Genomic DNA, 13464 nt, shown 5'->3' on the forward strand with positions numbered 1-13464 from the left:
TTCAATGAAGCATCCCCAATCTCACCAATGCAAAGGAGACTACACTAGATGCAATAAATAACACCGGGAGATTCATGTGTGAAGGTCTACCTCGCCAAGAAGGGCTGTTTAGGCACCTGGGTGGTGGTGAGGGAGATGTAGGGGTAGGTATAACACATGGTACAGTCACGGGTAAGTGCCTGTGTACAGAGGTGGAAGAGATTAGCATGCAAGGGAGTTACAGAGAGTGATCTCTGTGGAGAAGGGAAGTGTGTCTGGTTGTGGGGTGCCTTGTAGTTGACGGAAGTGGCAAAGGTTATGTTGGATGCATGGGATAGTAGGTGAGGGCAAAGCGATCTCCATCAGACATACGGAGCAGGATGGTGACAGTGATCAACGGCAGCATCTTGCAGACAGCACAAAACTAGTATATACTCGAGTAGATATACTTCTGAACTGTGATTGCTGCAGTCTGCAGCCTGTATTTTCCATTTTAAAGATGTACTTTTGAACTGACTAAATGATCTGATGATTTTGCGATCTGCTGGGGAACTTGGTGAATTAGACTCGAGAGTGCAGGTACAGCTGGGGGTGTATGTTGTGTTGAGACCTGATGGTGAAAGATGGACCTGTGGTTGGCTCCATTACACCACGCAGGTTGAAGCGTAGAGGAAGATTGTGTTTTTGTTTATTTTTTCCAACTATTTGCGCAACTTGAACAGATGTTCAGCTGACTACTCTGTGAGGTCTATCGCTTCAGCGCTGAACTGACTTTGCAGCTATGGCCTGCAAATTCGGCACTCGCAGAGGTCTGTGTTGGGACCGCTTCTTTTCACAATATACGTCAATAATTTGGATGATGGAATTGATGGCTTTAAGATCAAGTTTGCAGATGATATGAAGATAGGTGGAGGGGCAGGTAGTGTTGAGGAAGTAGAGTCTGCAGAAAGACTTGGACAGATTTGGAGAATGGGCAAAGAAGTGGCAGAGGGAACGCAGTGTTGGGAAGTGTATGATCATGCACTTTGGTTGAAATAAAAGCATAAATTATTATTCTAACTAGGGTGAAAATTCACAAATCAGAGATACAAAGGGACTTGGGAGTCCCTGTGCAGGAATCTCTGAAAGTTGAGTTGGTGGTGAGGAAGGCAATTCTGAAAGCAACAAAGAGATCCAGTATATGAAAGCAAGGCTGTGATGCTGAAGCTTTATAAGGCATTGGTCAGACCACTTGTGGAGTATTGTGAGCAGTTTTGGGCCCCGTATCTAAGAAAGGCTGTTCTGGCTTTGGAGAAGGTCCAGAGGAGGTTCATAAGAATAATTCGGGGAATGAAGGGGTTATCATATGAGGGGCATTTGGTGGTTCTGGACCTGTACTTTCTGGAGCTTAGAAGAATGAGGGGGTGATGTCATTGAAACCTATTGAATATTGAAGTGTGGAGAGGAGGTTTCCAATAGTGAGGGAGTCTATGACCAAAGTCTATCCCTCAGAATAGAAGGATGACCCTTTAGAACAGAGATGAGGAGGATTTTTTTTTAGACAGAGGGTGGTGAATCTGTGGAATTCATTGCCTCAGATGGCTGTGGAGTCCAAGTAATTGGGTTCATTTAAAGTGGAGGTTGATAGGTTCTAGATTAGAAGGGCTTCAAAGGTTACAGGGAGAATGCAGGAGAATAGGGTCTAAGGGGATAGTAAATCAGTCATGAGTAAATAGCAAATCATTCAATGGGACAAATGGCCTTATTCTACTCATAAGTCTTATGTTGGTGAGACCGCAACTGGAATGCTGTGTACAGTTCTGATCAGCTGCTATAGGAAAGATGTGATTAATATAGAGAGAGTGCAGAAAAATTCAGAATACTTTTGCAGTGACTGGGGGCTTGAGTTATAAAGAGAAACTGGACAGGTGGCACTGTTTTCCTTGGAGTGAAGGAGGTTGAGGGGTGGCCCTACTGAGATGAGGGGCATGGACAGGGTGAATGGCTACTGTCTTAATCCAAAGGGAAGGGGAGTCTAAAACATAGAAAGCATAAGTTTAAGGAGAGAGGGGAATTTAAAGGGGAACTGAGGGGATGTTTTTCCACATGGAGGGTGGTGGGTATAGGGAACAAGCTGCCAGAGGAAGCTCTGGCCTGTACTTACCACTTTAATGCACTGTTACACTGATATTCTTCCACTCCAGTATTCTGGTACTCTGACGCAAAGGCACTCTGATATTGTGCTACTCCAATCAGCTGCCTATGGGATACCTCTTCTCTCCGAATTCCAATTCACTGCCACACTAATACCCATACTTTTAATACCCAACACCCTCCAATATCCTCCCTTTCCCTCAACCTGTCATTCCAATAACCTGTCACTTTGAATTCCTGCCACCCTGATTCTTTCCGTTACATCATCACTCCAAGACACTGCCACTGGTAAAATGTACCCGATTGCCCTCCCACTCTGATCCTCTTCCCCTTCAAAAGCCTGCCACCCTGATATATAGCTCCTCCTGAAATATGTTCTTTTGTTACAAAGATGCCAAACTGAGGGAAATGAGAATTCTGGGCCATGCATTTACCTGGGGCGACGGAAGCTCCTTTGGGACTTTCCCATCGATCGTGGCCGTAACCAGCATGTCACCGAGAATTCCCTTCAAGTGCCGGGCCATGACCGTCTGCTGCTCTTTGCCGCAGTGGTTCTCCAGGGAGAGGATGACCGGGTATGGGGAGACCTGCGGAGAGATTAGGACAGACATCAGTCAAGTGGAGGCAATTTGGAAAGTTGCAGAGCTCAGGAACAGGGTACTAAGCCTACAGTGATCAATCAATTTACACTAGTTGGCAACAGCATCTCCTCCACAATCTCCATCAGCACAGATACACCACAAAGCTGTGTACTTAACCCCTTGCTCTATTTGCTTTACACCTGTGACTGTGTGGCTAATCACAGCTCCAATGGCATATTCAAGTTTGCTGATGACACCACTGTCACAGGCTGAATCAAAGGTGGTGATGAATCAGCTTACAGGAGGGAGACTGAAAATCTGGCTGAGTGGTGTCATAACAACAACCTCTTACTCAATGTCAGCAAAACCAGGGAGATGATTATTGACTTCAGGAGGAGGTTTCAGGAACGACTATAGGTGTGTGGTGGAGAGTATATTGACTGGCTGTATTACAGCCTGGTATGGAAACACTAATGCCTTTTGAATGGAAAAATCCTACATAGAGTAGTGGAATCGGCCCAGTCCATCACGGGTAAAACCCTCCCCACCATTGAGCACATCTACACATAGTGTTGTTGCGGGAAAGCAGTATCTATCATCAGGGACCCCCACCACCCAGGTCATGCTCTCTTCCTGTTGCTGCCATCAGGAAGAAGGTACAGGAACCTCAGTTCCCACACCACCAGATTCAGGAACAGTCATTACCCCTCAACCATCAGGCTCTTGAACCAGAGGGTTAACTTCACTCAACTTCACCTGCTCCAATACTGAAATGTTCCCACATCCTATGGACTCACTTTCAAGGATTCTTCATCTCATATTCTCGATATTTATCCCTTATTTATTATTACTATTATCATTTCTTCTTTCTTTTTGTATTTGCACTGTTTTTGTCTTTTGCACATTGCTGCCCGACAATTGGTGTGGTCTTTTATTGATTCTATTGTGTTTCTTGTATTTCCTGTGAATGCCAACAGGAAAATGAACCTCTGGGTTGTACATGGGACATCTACGTACTTTGATAATAAATTTACTTCGAACATTACTCTCCTCACATTCCCATCAATTCTACCCAGACGTTGCCACTCAGCTCCACCAGAGGTAGGAAGCAGAATGTGATGCTGGAACGTAGTTTTTCAGACCTCAGCCTTCTGACTAGTGGTGTTCCCCAGGGATCAGTGCTATTTGTCACCTATATCAATGACTTGGATGAGAATGTACAAGGCGAGGTTGGTAAGCTTGCAGGTGACACTAAAATAGGTGATGTCATTGTCACTGAAGACAGTTTTCAGGTTTTTCAGAGGGATCTTGATCAGCTGGGTAGCTGGGCTATTTCGCCTATCCCTGCTGCCTTGTTTGGCCTATCCCTGTTTCCCCTCATGTTCCCCTTAAACTTTTCACCTTTCACTCTTAACCCACCACTTCCAGTTGTAGTCCCGCCCAACCTAAATAGAAAAAGCCTGCTTGCATTTACCCTATCTATCCCCTCATAACTTTGTATACCTCTATAAAATCTCCTCTCAATTTTCTATATTCCAAGGAATAAAGTCCTAACCTATTCAATCTTTACTTATAACTCAGGTCCTCCAGTTCCAGGAACATCCTATAAATTTTCTCTGTACTCTTTCAACCTTGTTTACATCTCCCTGTAGATAGGTGACCAAAACTGCACACAATACTCCAAATCAGATCTCACCAATGTCTTATACAACTTCAACATAACATCCCATCTCCTGTGCTCAATACTTTGATTTATGAAGACCATTGTGCCAAAAACTTTCTTTACAACCCCATCTACCTGTGACACCAATTTCAGTGAATATTGGACCTGTATTCCCAAATCGACTGCACTCCTCAATGTCCAAATGTGCACTGTGTAAGACCTACCCTGGTTGATCTTTCCAAAATGCAAAACCTCACAATTGGCTGCATTTATTTCCATTTGACATTTTTAAGCCCATTTTCCAGCTGGTCCAGGTCCCACTGCAAGCCATGATAGCCTTTCTTGCCGTCCACTACATCCTTAATCTTGGTGTTATCTGTAAACTTGCTGATCCAGTTGACCACATTATCATCCAGATTATTGATGTAGATAACAAACAACAAAGGACTCAGTACCACTCCCTGCAGCACAACACTAGTCACAGGCCTCTGTGAGGCAACCGTTTACTACCGCTCTCTGGCTTCTCCCACAAAACCAATGTCTAATCCAGTTTACTACCTCATCCAGAATGCTGAGTAACTGAACCTGGTTGGCCAGCCTCCCATGCGGGACCTTGTCAAATGTCCATGTAAACAACATCAACTGCCTTACCTTCATCCACTTTCATTGTAACTTCCTCAAAAAACTCTATAAAATTAGTTAGACACAACCTACCACGCATGAAACCATGCTGACTATCCTTAATCAGTCCCTGTCTATCTAAATGCTTGTATATCCGGTCCCTTAGAATACCTTCCAATAACTTTCCCACCACTGATGTCAGACTCACTGGCCTCTAATTTCCTGGCTTATTTTTAGAGCCTTTCCTAAACAGTGGGACAACATTGGCTAACCTCCAATCCTCCAGTCGCTAAGGATTATTTAAACATCTCAGCTAGGGCCCCTGCAATTTCTGCACTTGTCTCCCACAGGGTCCGAGGAAACACCTTGTCAGGTACTGAGGATTTATCCACCCTAATTTGCCTCAGGACAGCAAAAATTTCCTCCTCTATAATCTGTACAGGGTCCATGACCTCGCTGCTGCATTGCCTCACTTCTATAGACTCTGTGTCCATCTCCCGAGTAAATACAGATGCAAAATATCCATTTAAGATCTCTCCAATCTCTTTCAGCTCTATGCATGGATTACCATTCTGATCTTCAAGAGGATCAATTTTGTCCCTTGCAGTTTTTTTGCTTTTAACGTATCTGTAGAATCCCTTCAGATTCTCCTTCACCTTGTCTGCTAAGGTAACCTCATGTCTTCTTTTAGCCCTCCTGATTTCTTTCTTAAGTGTCCTCTTGCATTTCTTATACTCCATAAGTACCTCATAAGTTCCTACCTGCCTAAACCTGCTATGCACAGGCTTTGTACTCTGAAACTTTTGAAGGCCTCCCCCTTACCAAGTACACCTTTGCCAGAAAACAGCCTGATCCAATCCACACTTGCCAGATCCTTTCTGATACCATCAAAATCGGACATTAACCAATTTGGAATCTCAACTCATGGACCAGACCTATCTTCTTGAATATTTACTTTGAAACTAATGGCATTGTAATCACTAGATGCAAAGTGTTCCCCTACACAAACATTTGTCACCTGCCTGTCTCATTCCCAAACAGGAGATCAAGAATCACACACGCTCTCGCTGGGATTTCTACGTACTGATTAGGGAAACTTTCCTCAACACATTTGACAAACCTATCCCATCTGGTCATTTTACAGTATGGGAGTCCCAGTCAAAATGTGGAAAGTTAAAATCACCTGCTATAATGACCTTAATGTTTCTTGCATCAGTCTGTGACCTCTTTACAACTTTGTTCCTCTAAATCCCTAGGACTGTAGGGTGGTCAGTAATGTAGCCCCATTAACATGGTCATACCTTTCTTATTTCTTAGGTCCACCCATAATGCCTCACTAGACAAGTTCTCCAGTCTGTCCTGACTGAGATCTGCCGTGACTAGAAACACCATCCCCTTCTCCTTTAATCCCTCCCGCTCTGTCATGTATAGAACAACGGAACCCCAGAATATTGACCTGCTGGTCCTGCCCCTCCTGCAACCAAGTCTCGCAGATGGCCACGATATCATAATTCCAGGTGCTGATCCACGCCCTGAGCTCATCTGCCTTTCCTACGATTCCTCCTGCATTGAAACGTACGCAGCTCAGGACAGTAGTCGCACCATGCTCAACCTTTTGATATCTACCTTTGTCCAAGGTCTTAACAACATTTGTCTCCACAGCCTCTCCACTAACTCTGGTTCCCATCACCCTGCAACTCCAGTTTAAACCCCACCATGCAGCATTAAGCACTAGCAAACCTTCCCGCTAGGATATTAGTCCCCCCTCCAGTTCAGGTGCAAACTGTCCCTCTTCTCTACAGGTCCCACCTTTCCTGGAAGAGAGCCCAATGATCCAAAAATTGTAAGCTCTCCCTCCTACACCAACTCCTTAGCCACGTGTTAAACTGCATAACCTTCCTAGTTCTGGCCTCATTCTATCATATTATGATAACTGGCCCCTAAGGGTTTCTTTACCTTAAGCTCTCCAATCAATTCTGGTTCATTGCACAACACCCAGTCCAGAATTGCTGATCTGCTAGAGGGATCAACCACGAGCTGTTCTAAAATCCCATCTCATAGATATTCTACAAATTCCCCCTCTTGGGATCCAGCACCAAACTGATTTCCCCAATCTACCTGGATATTGAAGTTCCCCCTGACTACTGTAACATTGCCCTTTCGACATACATTTTCTATCTCCCAATGCAATTTGTAGACCATATCCTTACTATTGTTTTGAGGGCTGTATATAACTCCAATAAGGGTATTTTTACCCTTGCTGTTCCTTAGCTCTACCTACAATGATTCAACACCTTCCAACCCCATGTCACCTCTTTCCAATGATTTGATTCCATTTTTTACCAACAGTCACTCCTGACTGTCCTTTCGATACAATGTTTATCCTTGAATGTTAAGCTCCCAGTTGTAATCTTCTTTCAGCCACGATTCAGTGATGCCCACAAGAGCATACAGTACATGCCAATCTTTTACTGCTACAAGTTCACCTAACCTATTCCATATACTGTGTGCATTTAAATATGACACCTTCAGTCCTGTATTTAATTTTCAATTTTGTCCCGTTTACATTGCAACTGATCTCATTGACTGCAAATTTGCCCTGTCATCAGCCTCTCTTTGCTAGCAGTCTCCCTACACATTTCCTCTGTTTGTAAACCAACTACCCCATCCTCAGCTCTATCTCTCTGGTTCTCATCCCCCTGCCCAGTCAGTTTAAACCTTCCCAAACAGTTCTAGCAAACCTGCCCGCAAGGGTATTGGTTCCCTTCGGGTTCAGGTGTAACCCGTCCCTTTTGTGCAGGTCGTACCTTCCCCAGAAGAGATCCCAATGATTCATAAATCTGAAACCCTGTCCCCTGCAGCAGTTCCTCAGCCACGCATTCACCTGCCAAATCATCTTATCCTTACCCGCCCTGGTGCATGGCACAGGCAGCAATCCAGAGATTACTACCCTGGAGGTCCAGTTTCTCAACTTTCTACCTAGCTTCCTAAAATCTCTCTTCAGGATCTCCTCATCTTCTCTACCTATGTCACTGGTGCCAATATGTACCAAAACTTCTGGCTGCTCACTCTCCCCCTTTAGAAAGCCATGAACCTGATCTGAGACATCCCTAACCCTTCCACCAGGGAGGTAACATACCATCCAGGTGTCTCTATCATGCCCACAAAATCTCATCTCTGTTCTTCTGACAATGGAATCTCCCATCACCATTGCAGTCCTCTTCATCTCTCTGCTCTTCTAAGCCACAGCACCAGACTCAGTACCAGAGACCCAGTTGCTGTGGCTCCCTCCTGGTAGGCCATCCCCCTCAACGGTATCCAAAGTTGAATACTTATTATTGAGGGAAACAGCCATGGGGGTACTCTGTACTGGTTTCCCATTTTCCTTCTTTTTCCTGACAGTCACTCACCTTCTGCAACCTCAAGGTGGCTATCTCCCTGTAGCTCCTATCTATCACTTCTTCAGTCTTCCATTATCCAGCTGCAGCTCCAGTCCCTTCACACATTTTCTGAGGAGCGGCAGCTCGGTGCACCTGGTGCAGATTTGGTTATCCGGGAGGCTGGAAGTCTTCCTGAATTCCACATATTCCACACAGAACAAATCACAGCCCCTGGAGCCATTCTCAATGCACTAACTGGACACTAACAGAAAAGAAATGAAAAATAAAGAGGAAGAAGAAACTTACCAGATACTTACCTTGCCCACGCCTGATCTCACCAAAGCCTGATGAGCCAAAGCCACTCCATCACTGGCCCACTCACACAATGGCTGCTCCAACAATGGCCACTCTGTTTGCGAATGCCTTATTTTTATTCACCCTTTCTACTGAATTTCGTTCACTGATTGGGCACATCCAATTCTGAAAACTACTACGAAGCACTGCCTTTTTTAAACTTCAGCTGCAGACCTAAATGAAATTGCTGCTCCTTCTTGCGCTCCCACTCACTGATTGGGTGCAGCACAACTCCAAAAACTGCCGCAAAGAGCTGGACTTTTTTAAACTTCAGCCGCGGACATAAATTAAATTGCTGCTCCTTGTCATGTTCCTACTCACTGATTGGGCGCATTCAAACTTGGAACTGCCGCAAAGCAGTGCCTTTTTTAAACTTCAGCTGCAGACCCGAATTTAATTGTTGCTCTTTCTCGTGCTCCTGCTCACTGATTGGGTGCAGTCTAACTCCAAAAACTGCTGCAAAGTGCTGCCATTTTTAAACTTCAGCTGCAAACCTAAATGAAATCACTGCTCCGTCGCCTGCTCCTGCTCCCTGATTGGGTGCAGTCCAACTCAATATGACAATAAACTTAACTTTGACTTTGACATTGTAAGGATGAATCCTGGAGGCAGTGTCTGCAGAGTCTCCAGGCTTTCTCAGTCAAGGATATCAGGGCAAAGATTCCAGAAGGAATCTATTTTTAGACAGATTTCGTTAAGGAATTTTCCTTGGAACAGAGTCTTCTGGAGCAGGTTCACCAGATGAAAACTTTGTTGAGGCAATATCTCTGGTACAAATCATCCCCCAGATCAGGGTCACCAGAAGCAGATCATGTTGTTATCAGTCTCTCTGGTGAGTTTCACTTTACAGGGATCAGGACTTAGAGCAAGAGGGTTTCGAGGAGGTGGGTCTCAGGACTTGCTTATGAGTTTCACTTCACAGGAATTTAAGAGGCAAGTTAGCAGTTGATTGGCTAACTGGCTAATTAACAGTAGCCAATAAAAAGAAGATAGGATCAAGTGGAGTGCCCTTTGTGACAGTGGGCCAATGTAGGAGTGGAGAGCTGAGGCTTTGGCTCAAGAGGCTGAGGAGGTGGAGTAAATAGCCCAGTTGTGGGGAGAGCAGACGTTTGAAAAGGCTCAAGATTGCTCATCAGCCAGGGTTCTTAAAACTTGCCTGGTTTATTCTTCATCTTACCAGGAACATGCTGCTCCTGGACACTTACAATCCCACTCTTAAATTCCTCTCACTTTCTCTTTTGGTTTTTTTTCTCTTCAAAGTGACTCTCCCAATACAGCTCTGCTAGATCTGGCCTAATTCCCTCAAAATTAAGCCTAATCCAGTTTAGGACCCTAATTGGTGGACCTGTCCTAACCTTTTCCATCACTATCTTAAAACTACTAGAATTATAGTCACTAGAGCCAAAGTGCTCCCTGACTGTCAGTTCAGTTACCTGCCCTGTCCCCCAAGAATGTCATCTCTAAGCACTACCCTTATAAAAATGGCATCACACCCTCCTCGCTTACATGTGCCTCTGTCACAGGTGCAGCAGCAGTCTCCCAGAACATTGAGCCATGTTTTTATTGTGGTTACAACATCCCAGCTCTCAGAGCCAATCCACACTCTGAGCTCATCCGCCTTACTTCTTAAACCTTGAGCACTGAAATAGCTACATTTTAACCGAGTATTCCTTGCTGGCTATCCTGATCATTGAATTTGCTTTTGCAGGCTATTGCTTTATCTTGTGACCTGCTCAGAGTCCAACATTACTCCCAATCTAGTTTAGTATGTCCCATGCAGCACTAGCAACTTTCCCTGATAGGATATTGGTCTCTCTCTGGTTCAAGCGCCCTCTTGTACAGGTCACATCTACTCTAGAAGAGATCCCAATGGTCCAAGAACATGAATCCAAGCCCCTATACCAGCTCCTCAGCCACACGTTCCTCTGACCTATCCTTCTATTTCTGACCTCGCTACCACGTGGCACTGGATATACTCTGGAGGTCACTGCCCTTGGAGTTCTGTTTCTGACCTTCTTACCTAACTCCCACTACTCATTTTGTATAACATCAGCCCTTCTTTCTGCATATGTTGTTCATACCAAAATGTACAGCAATTTCTGGCTGTTCACCCTCCCCCTCAGTGACATCCATTACCCTGGCACCCAGGAGGTAACACACCACCAAGGTGTCTCATCTGCAACCACAGAATCTCCTGTCTGTCCCCTCATTATCAGGTCAAACACTGTCTTATTGTCCAACCTTTGGACACTGAGAACCATTGCTATTTTAATGTCAAAGAAAGCAATTCTTATTGTCCAACTCTCATGCAGTCTATCCAATGAGTGTTGGACACAGAGCAGCATCTCTTTTCCCAGATATTGGACATTGAGAAAAGCCTCTCTTGTGTATGGAGCTATCCCTTATTATCCATTGTCACTGGGAGAGGGCTGGAGAGCGATTCCTCTTGCCTGACTGTTGCTGACTGGGAGCAGTCTCTGCCATCCATAGAAAGTGCACAGTAAGGCACTGGGGATACTTTCTGTTCTCCTTACCGTGAAGGCGTAGTCCCGGATCGTTGTGATGACGTCCTTGAAGAGGATTTTTGAGGTGAGGGTGTATCCGTGGTAGATGATTGGCTCTCCGTTTGGCCCCTCCCAGCAGTCCAACTCCACACAGCGACAGCCCCGCAGAAGAGCTCTGGAAAGCAGAGGCCCAGATCGAATGCTGTGAGTGTGGTTCTTAGGAGTGAATACTACCAAAAGCCTGTCCTGGTCCGACCGCAGACACGCGATGGCCAAGAAAGCTCACAACACCTCTACTTCCTCAGAAGGCTCAGGAAATTTGGCATGTCACTGTTGAGCCTCACCAGTTTTTTATTGATGCATCATCGTGTCTGGATAGAAACATCCTAAGTTGGCAAGAAATTGCAGAGTTGTGGACACAGTTCAGGCCATCACAAACCAACCTCCCCTCCATGGTCTCTACCTACAATTGTCACTGCCTCGAAAAACTCTTGGACATACCTCTTGTACCTTAAAAATGAACTGTTAACCTCATCATGACCCTTGCATTTTATTGTATACCTGCACTGCTCTTCCTCTGTAACTGGAACACTCTATTCTGTTATTGCCTTTCCCCTTGTACTAACTTGATGTACTTGGTGTTTTGAAATGGATGGCAAGCAAAACAAAGCTTTTTTTGCTGGATCTTGTTACATGTGACAATAATAAACCAATTACAAATGGTGGCCAGTTCAGGATGCAGATCAATGGACAACAAAGATTTTGCTTCCTGAATACTTTTGGGTGTACCTTGTGGATTTTGGGCTGCTGATCATGAAAATCACCATGAAATTTCCCTGTCACACACTTTTTTTTGCAATTGCCTGTATTTGTTATTTCAATTCATAATTCAAATCAATTAAAATGCTGCCCACAATGTAAGCTGAAAGTTTTCTATCTTGTCCAGGCTTGCCTGGGTATGCTTTGCTTGGGCGGACGCTGCATGGCAGGATAGGTTTTAAAAAGACTGTAAAAGCATCACGCACACATTGTTCCATGCATTGCGCTTACCTGAATATTGGTTTGCGATTATGTTGATGCGCATGCACTACGTGCATAGCATACTGTCTGTACTCTTTATAATAAAGTAATTGTATTTTCAGAGGTATTTGTGACAGCAAAATGTCTGGCCAATGTTGCAACAGCCGCAATCCTTTGATATATTAGTGCTGAGTATACGCTTAAATCTCAAAGATGGAGCATGACTCCTTGATGCACCATCAATAACTCTCGGAGACGTGAGGTGAGATATAGGCTTTTATTTGCTGGAAGAAAGAACAAGCAGCAAATGACCATCACACTACATCCTGGAGACTGAGGCCAGAGCTGTGTCTCCAATCGCCTTTATACCGGGGTCTGTGGGAGGAGCCACAGGAGCAGTCAGCGGGGTGGGGGGGGGGCATGTCCAGACAGGTATATGTAGTTCACCACACTCCTCTTATTAAGTCTGTGAGCTCTACTTTTGGTGTAAAATTGGCAACTAAGACAAAGCCTGGGTTCCTCACATTTGTTGCGTTGTGCATTGCGTCTGGTGTCGACGTTAGAGCTTGGCTCAGGGGTACTCGGAAGTCAATGCTATTCACTGTCCCGGTGATATGGTGAGAGCAGAAGGGTCATGTGACAGACTGCTACTTCCATCTGACCTGTGTGTCTGGTTTCTCTGCTAAAAGCAAGAAATCTATTGAATAACCCAATCTCCCTTCAGCCATGAGACCTGTGCCGCATGACGATAGTCTTCCAGTACTGAAGCCACCAGAGACATGGAGTCTACAGGAGGCAGACAAAGGTGCCATGATGCACAAGCCAGGAATGGAAAACGATAAAGATTTTGTCAAGTGAGCCTCACCTGATAACTCAATCTGAGTTAAATGACCTGGTGAAAGACTTGGGGTTGTCAAAGGCAAAAGCAGAATTACTGGGTTCAAGACCGCAAAGATGGATTCTGCTGTCCCCAGGCACAAAAATTTTCCATGAAGGATTTTGATATTTGAGACAGATGTTTGCCAGAAGAACTGATTAAGTCAGACATTTTTGTTGGTCCACAAATCAAACAGGTCACCAATGGCAAGCAATTCGAAGAACTTCTAGTGGAACTGGAGAAAATCGCATGGAAGGCATTCAAGGATGTTGAATTTCTTTGGGTATCTACAGAACACCAAACTACATGCAGCTGGTTGACAACATGCTTCAAGCATACAAAACCATCAAGT

At 44.8% G+C, this 13464-nt stretch overlaps 1 protein-coding gene across 3 annotated transcripts in view; it reads right to left on the bottom strand.

The window, feature by feature from the left end:
• The window catches only part of LOC132384594 (1-phosphatidylinositol 4,5-bisphosphate phosphodiesterase delta-3-like), a 104027-nt gene that overhangs the window by 36211 nt on the left and 54352 nt on the right, over positions 1-13464 (bottom strand). For all 3 annotated transcript variants that reach the window (XM_059955817.1, XM_059955815.1, XM_059955816.1), the window contains exons 7-8: positions 11246-11390; positions 2547-2699 (exon numbers count right to left, since the gene is read on the bottom strand). In XM_059955817.1, the coding sequence (XP_059811800.1) occupies positions 2547-2699; positions 11246-11390 (298 nt within the window). The remainder of the gene's footprint in view (positions 1-2546; positions 2700-11245; positions 11391-13464) is intronic.

This window comes from Hypanus sabinus, chromosome X1 (genome assembly GCF_030144855.1).
Source record: "Hypanus sabinus isolate sHypSab1 chromosome X1, sHypSab1.hap1, whole genome shotgun sequence".
NCBI classification, from domain to species: Eukaryota; Metazoa; Chordata; class Chondrichthyes; order Myliobatiformes; family Dasyatidae; genus Hypanus; species Hypanus sabinus.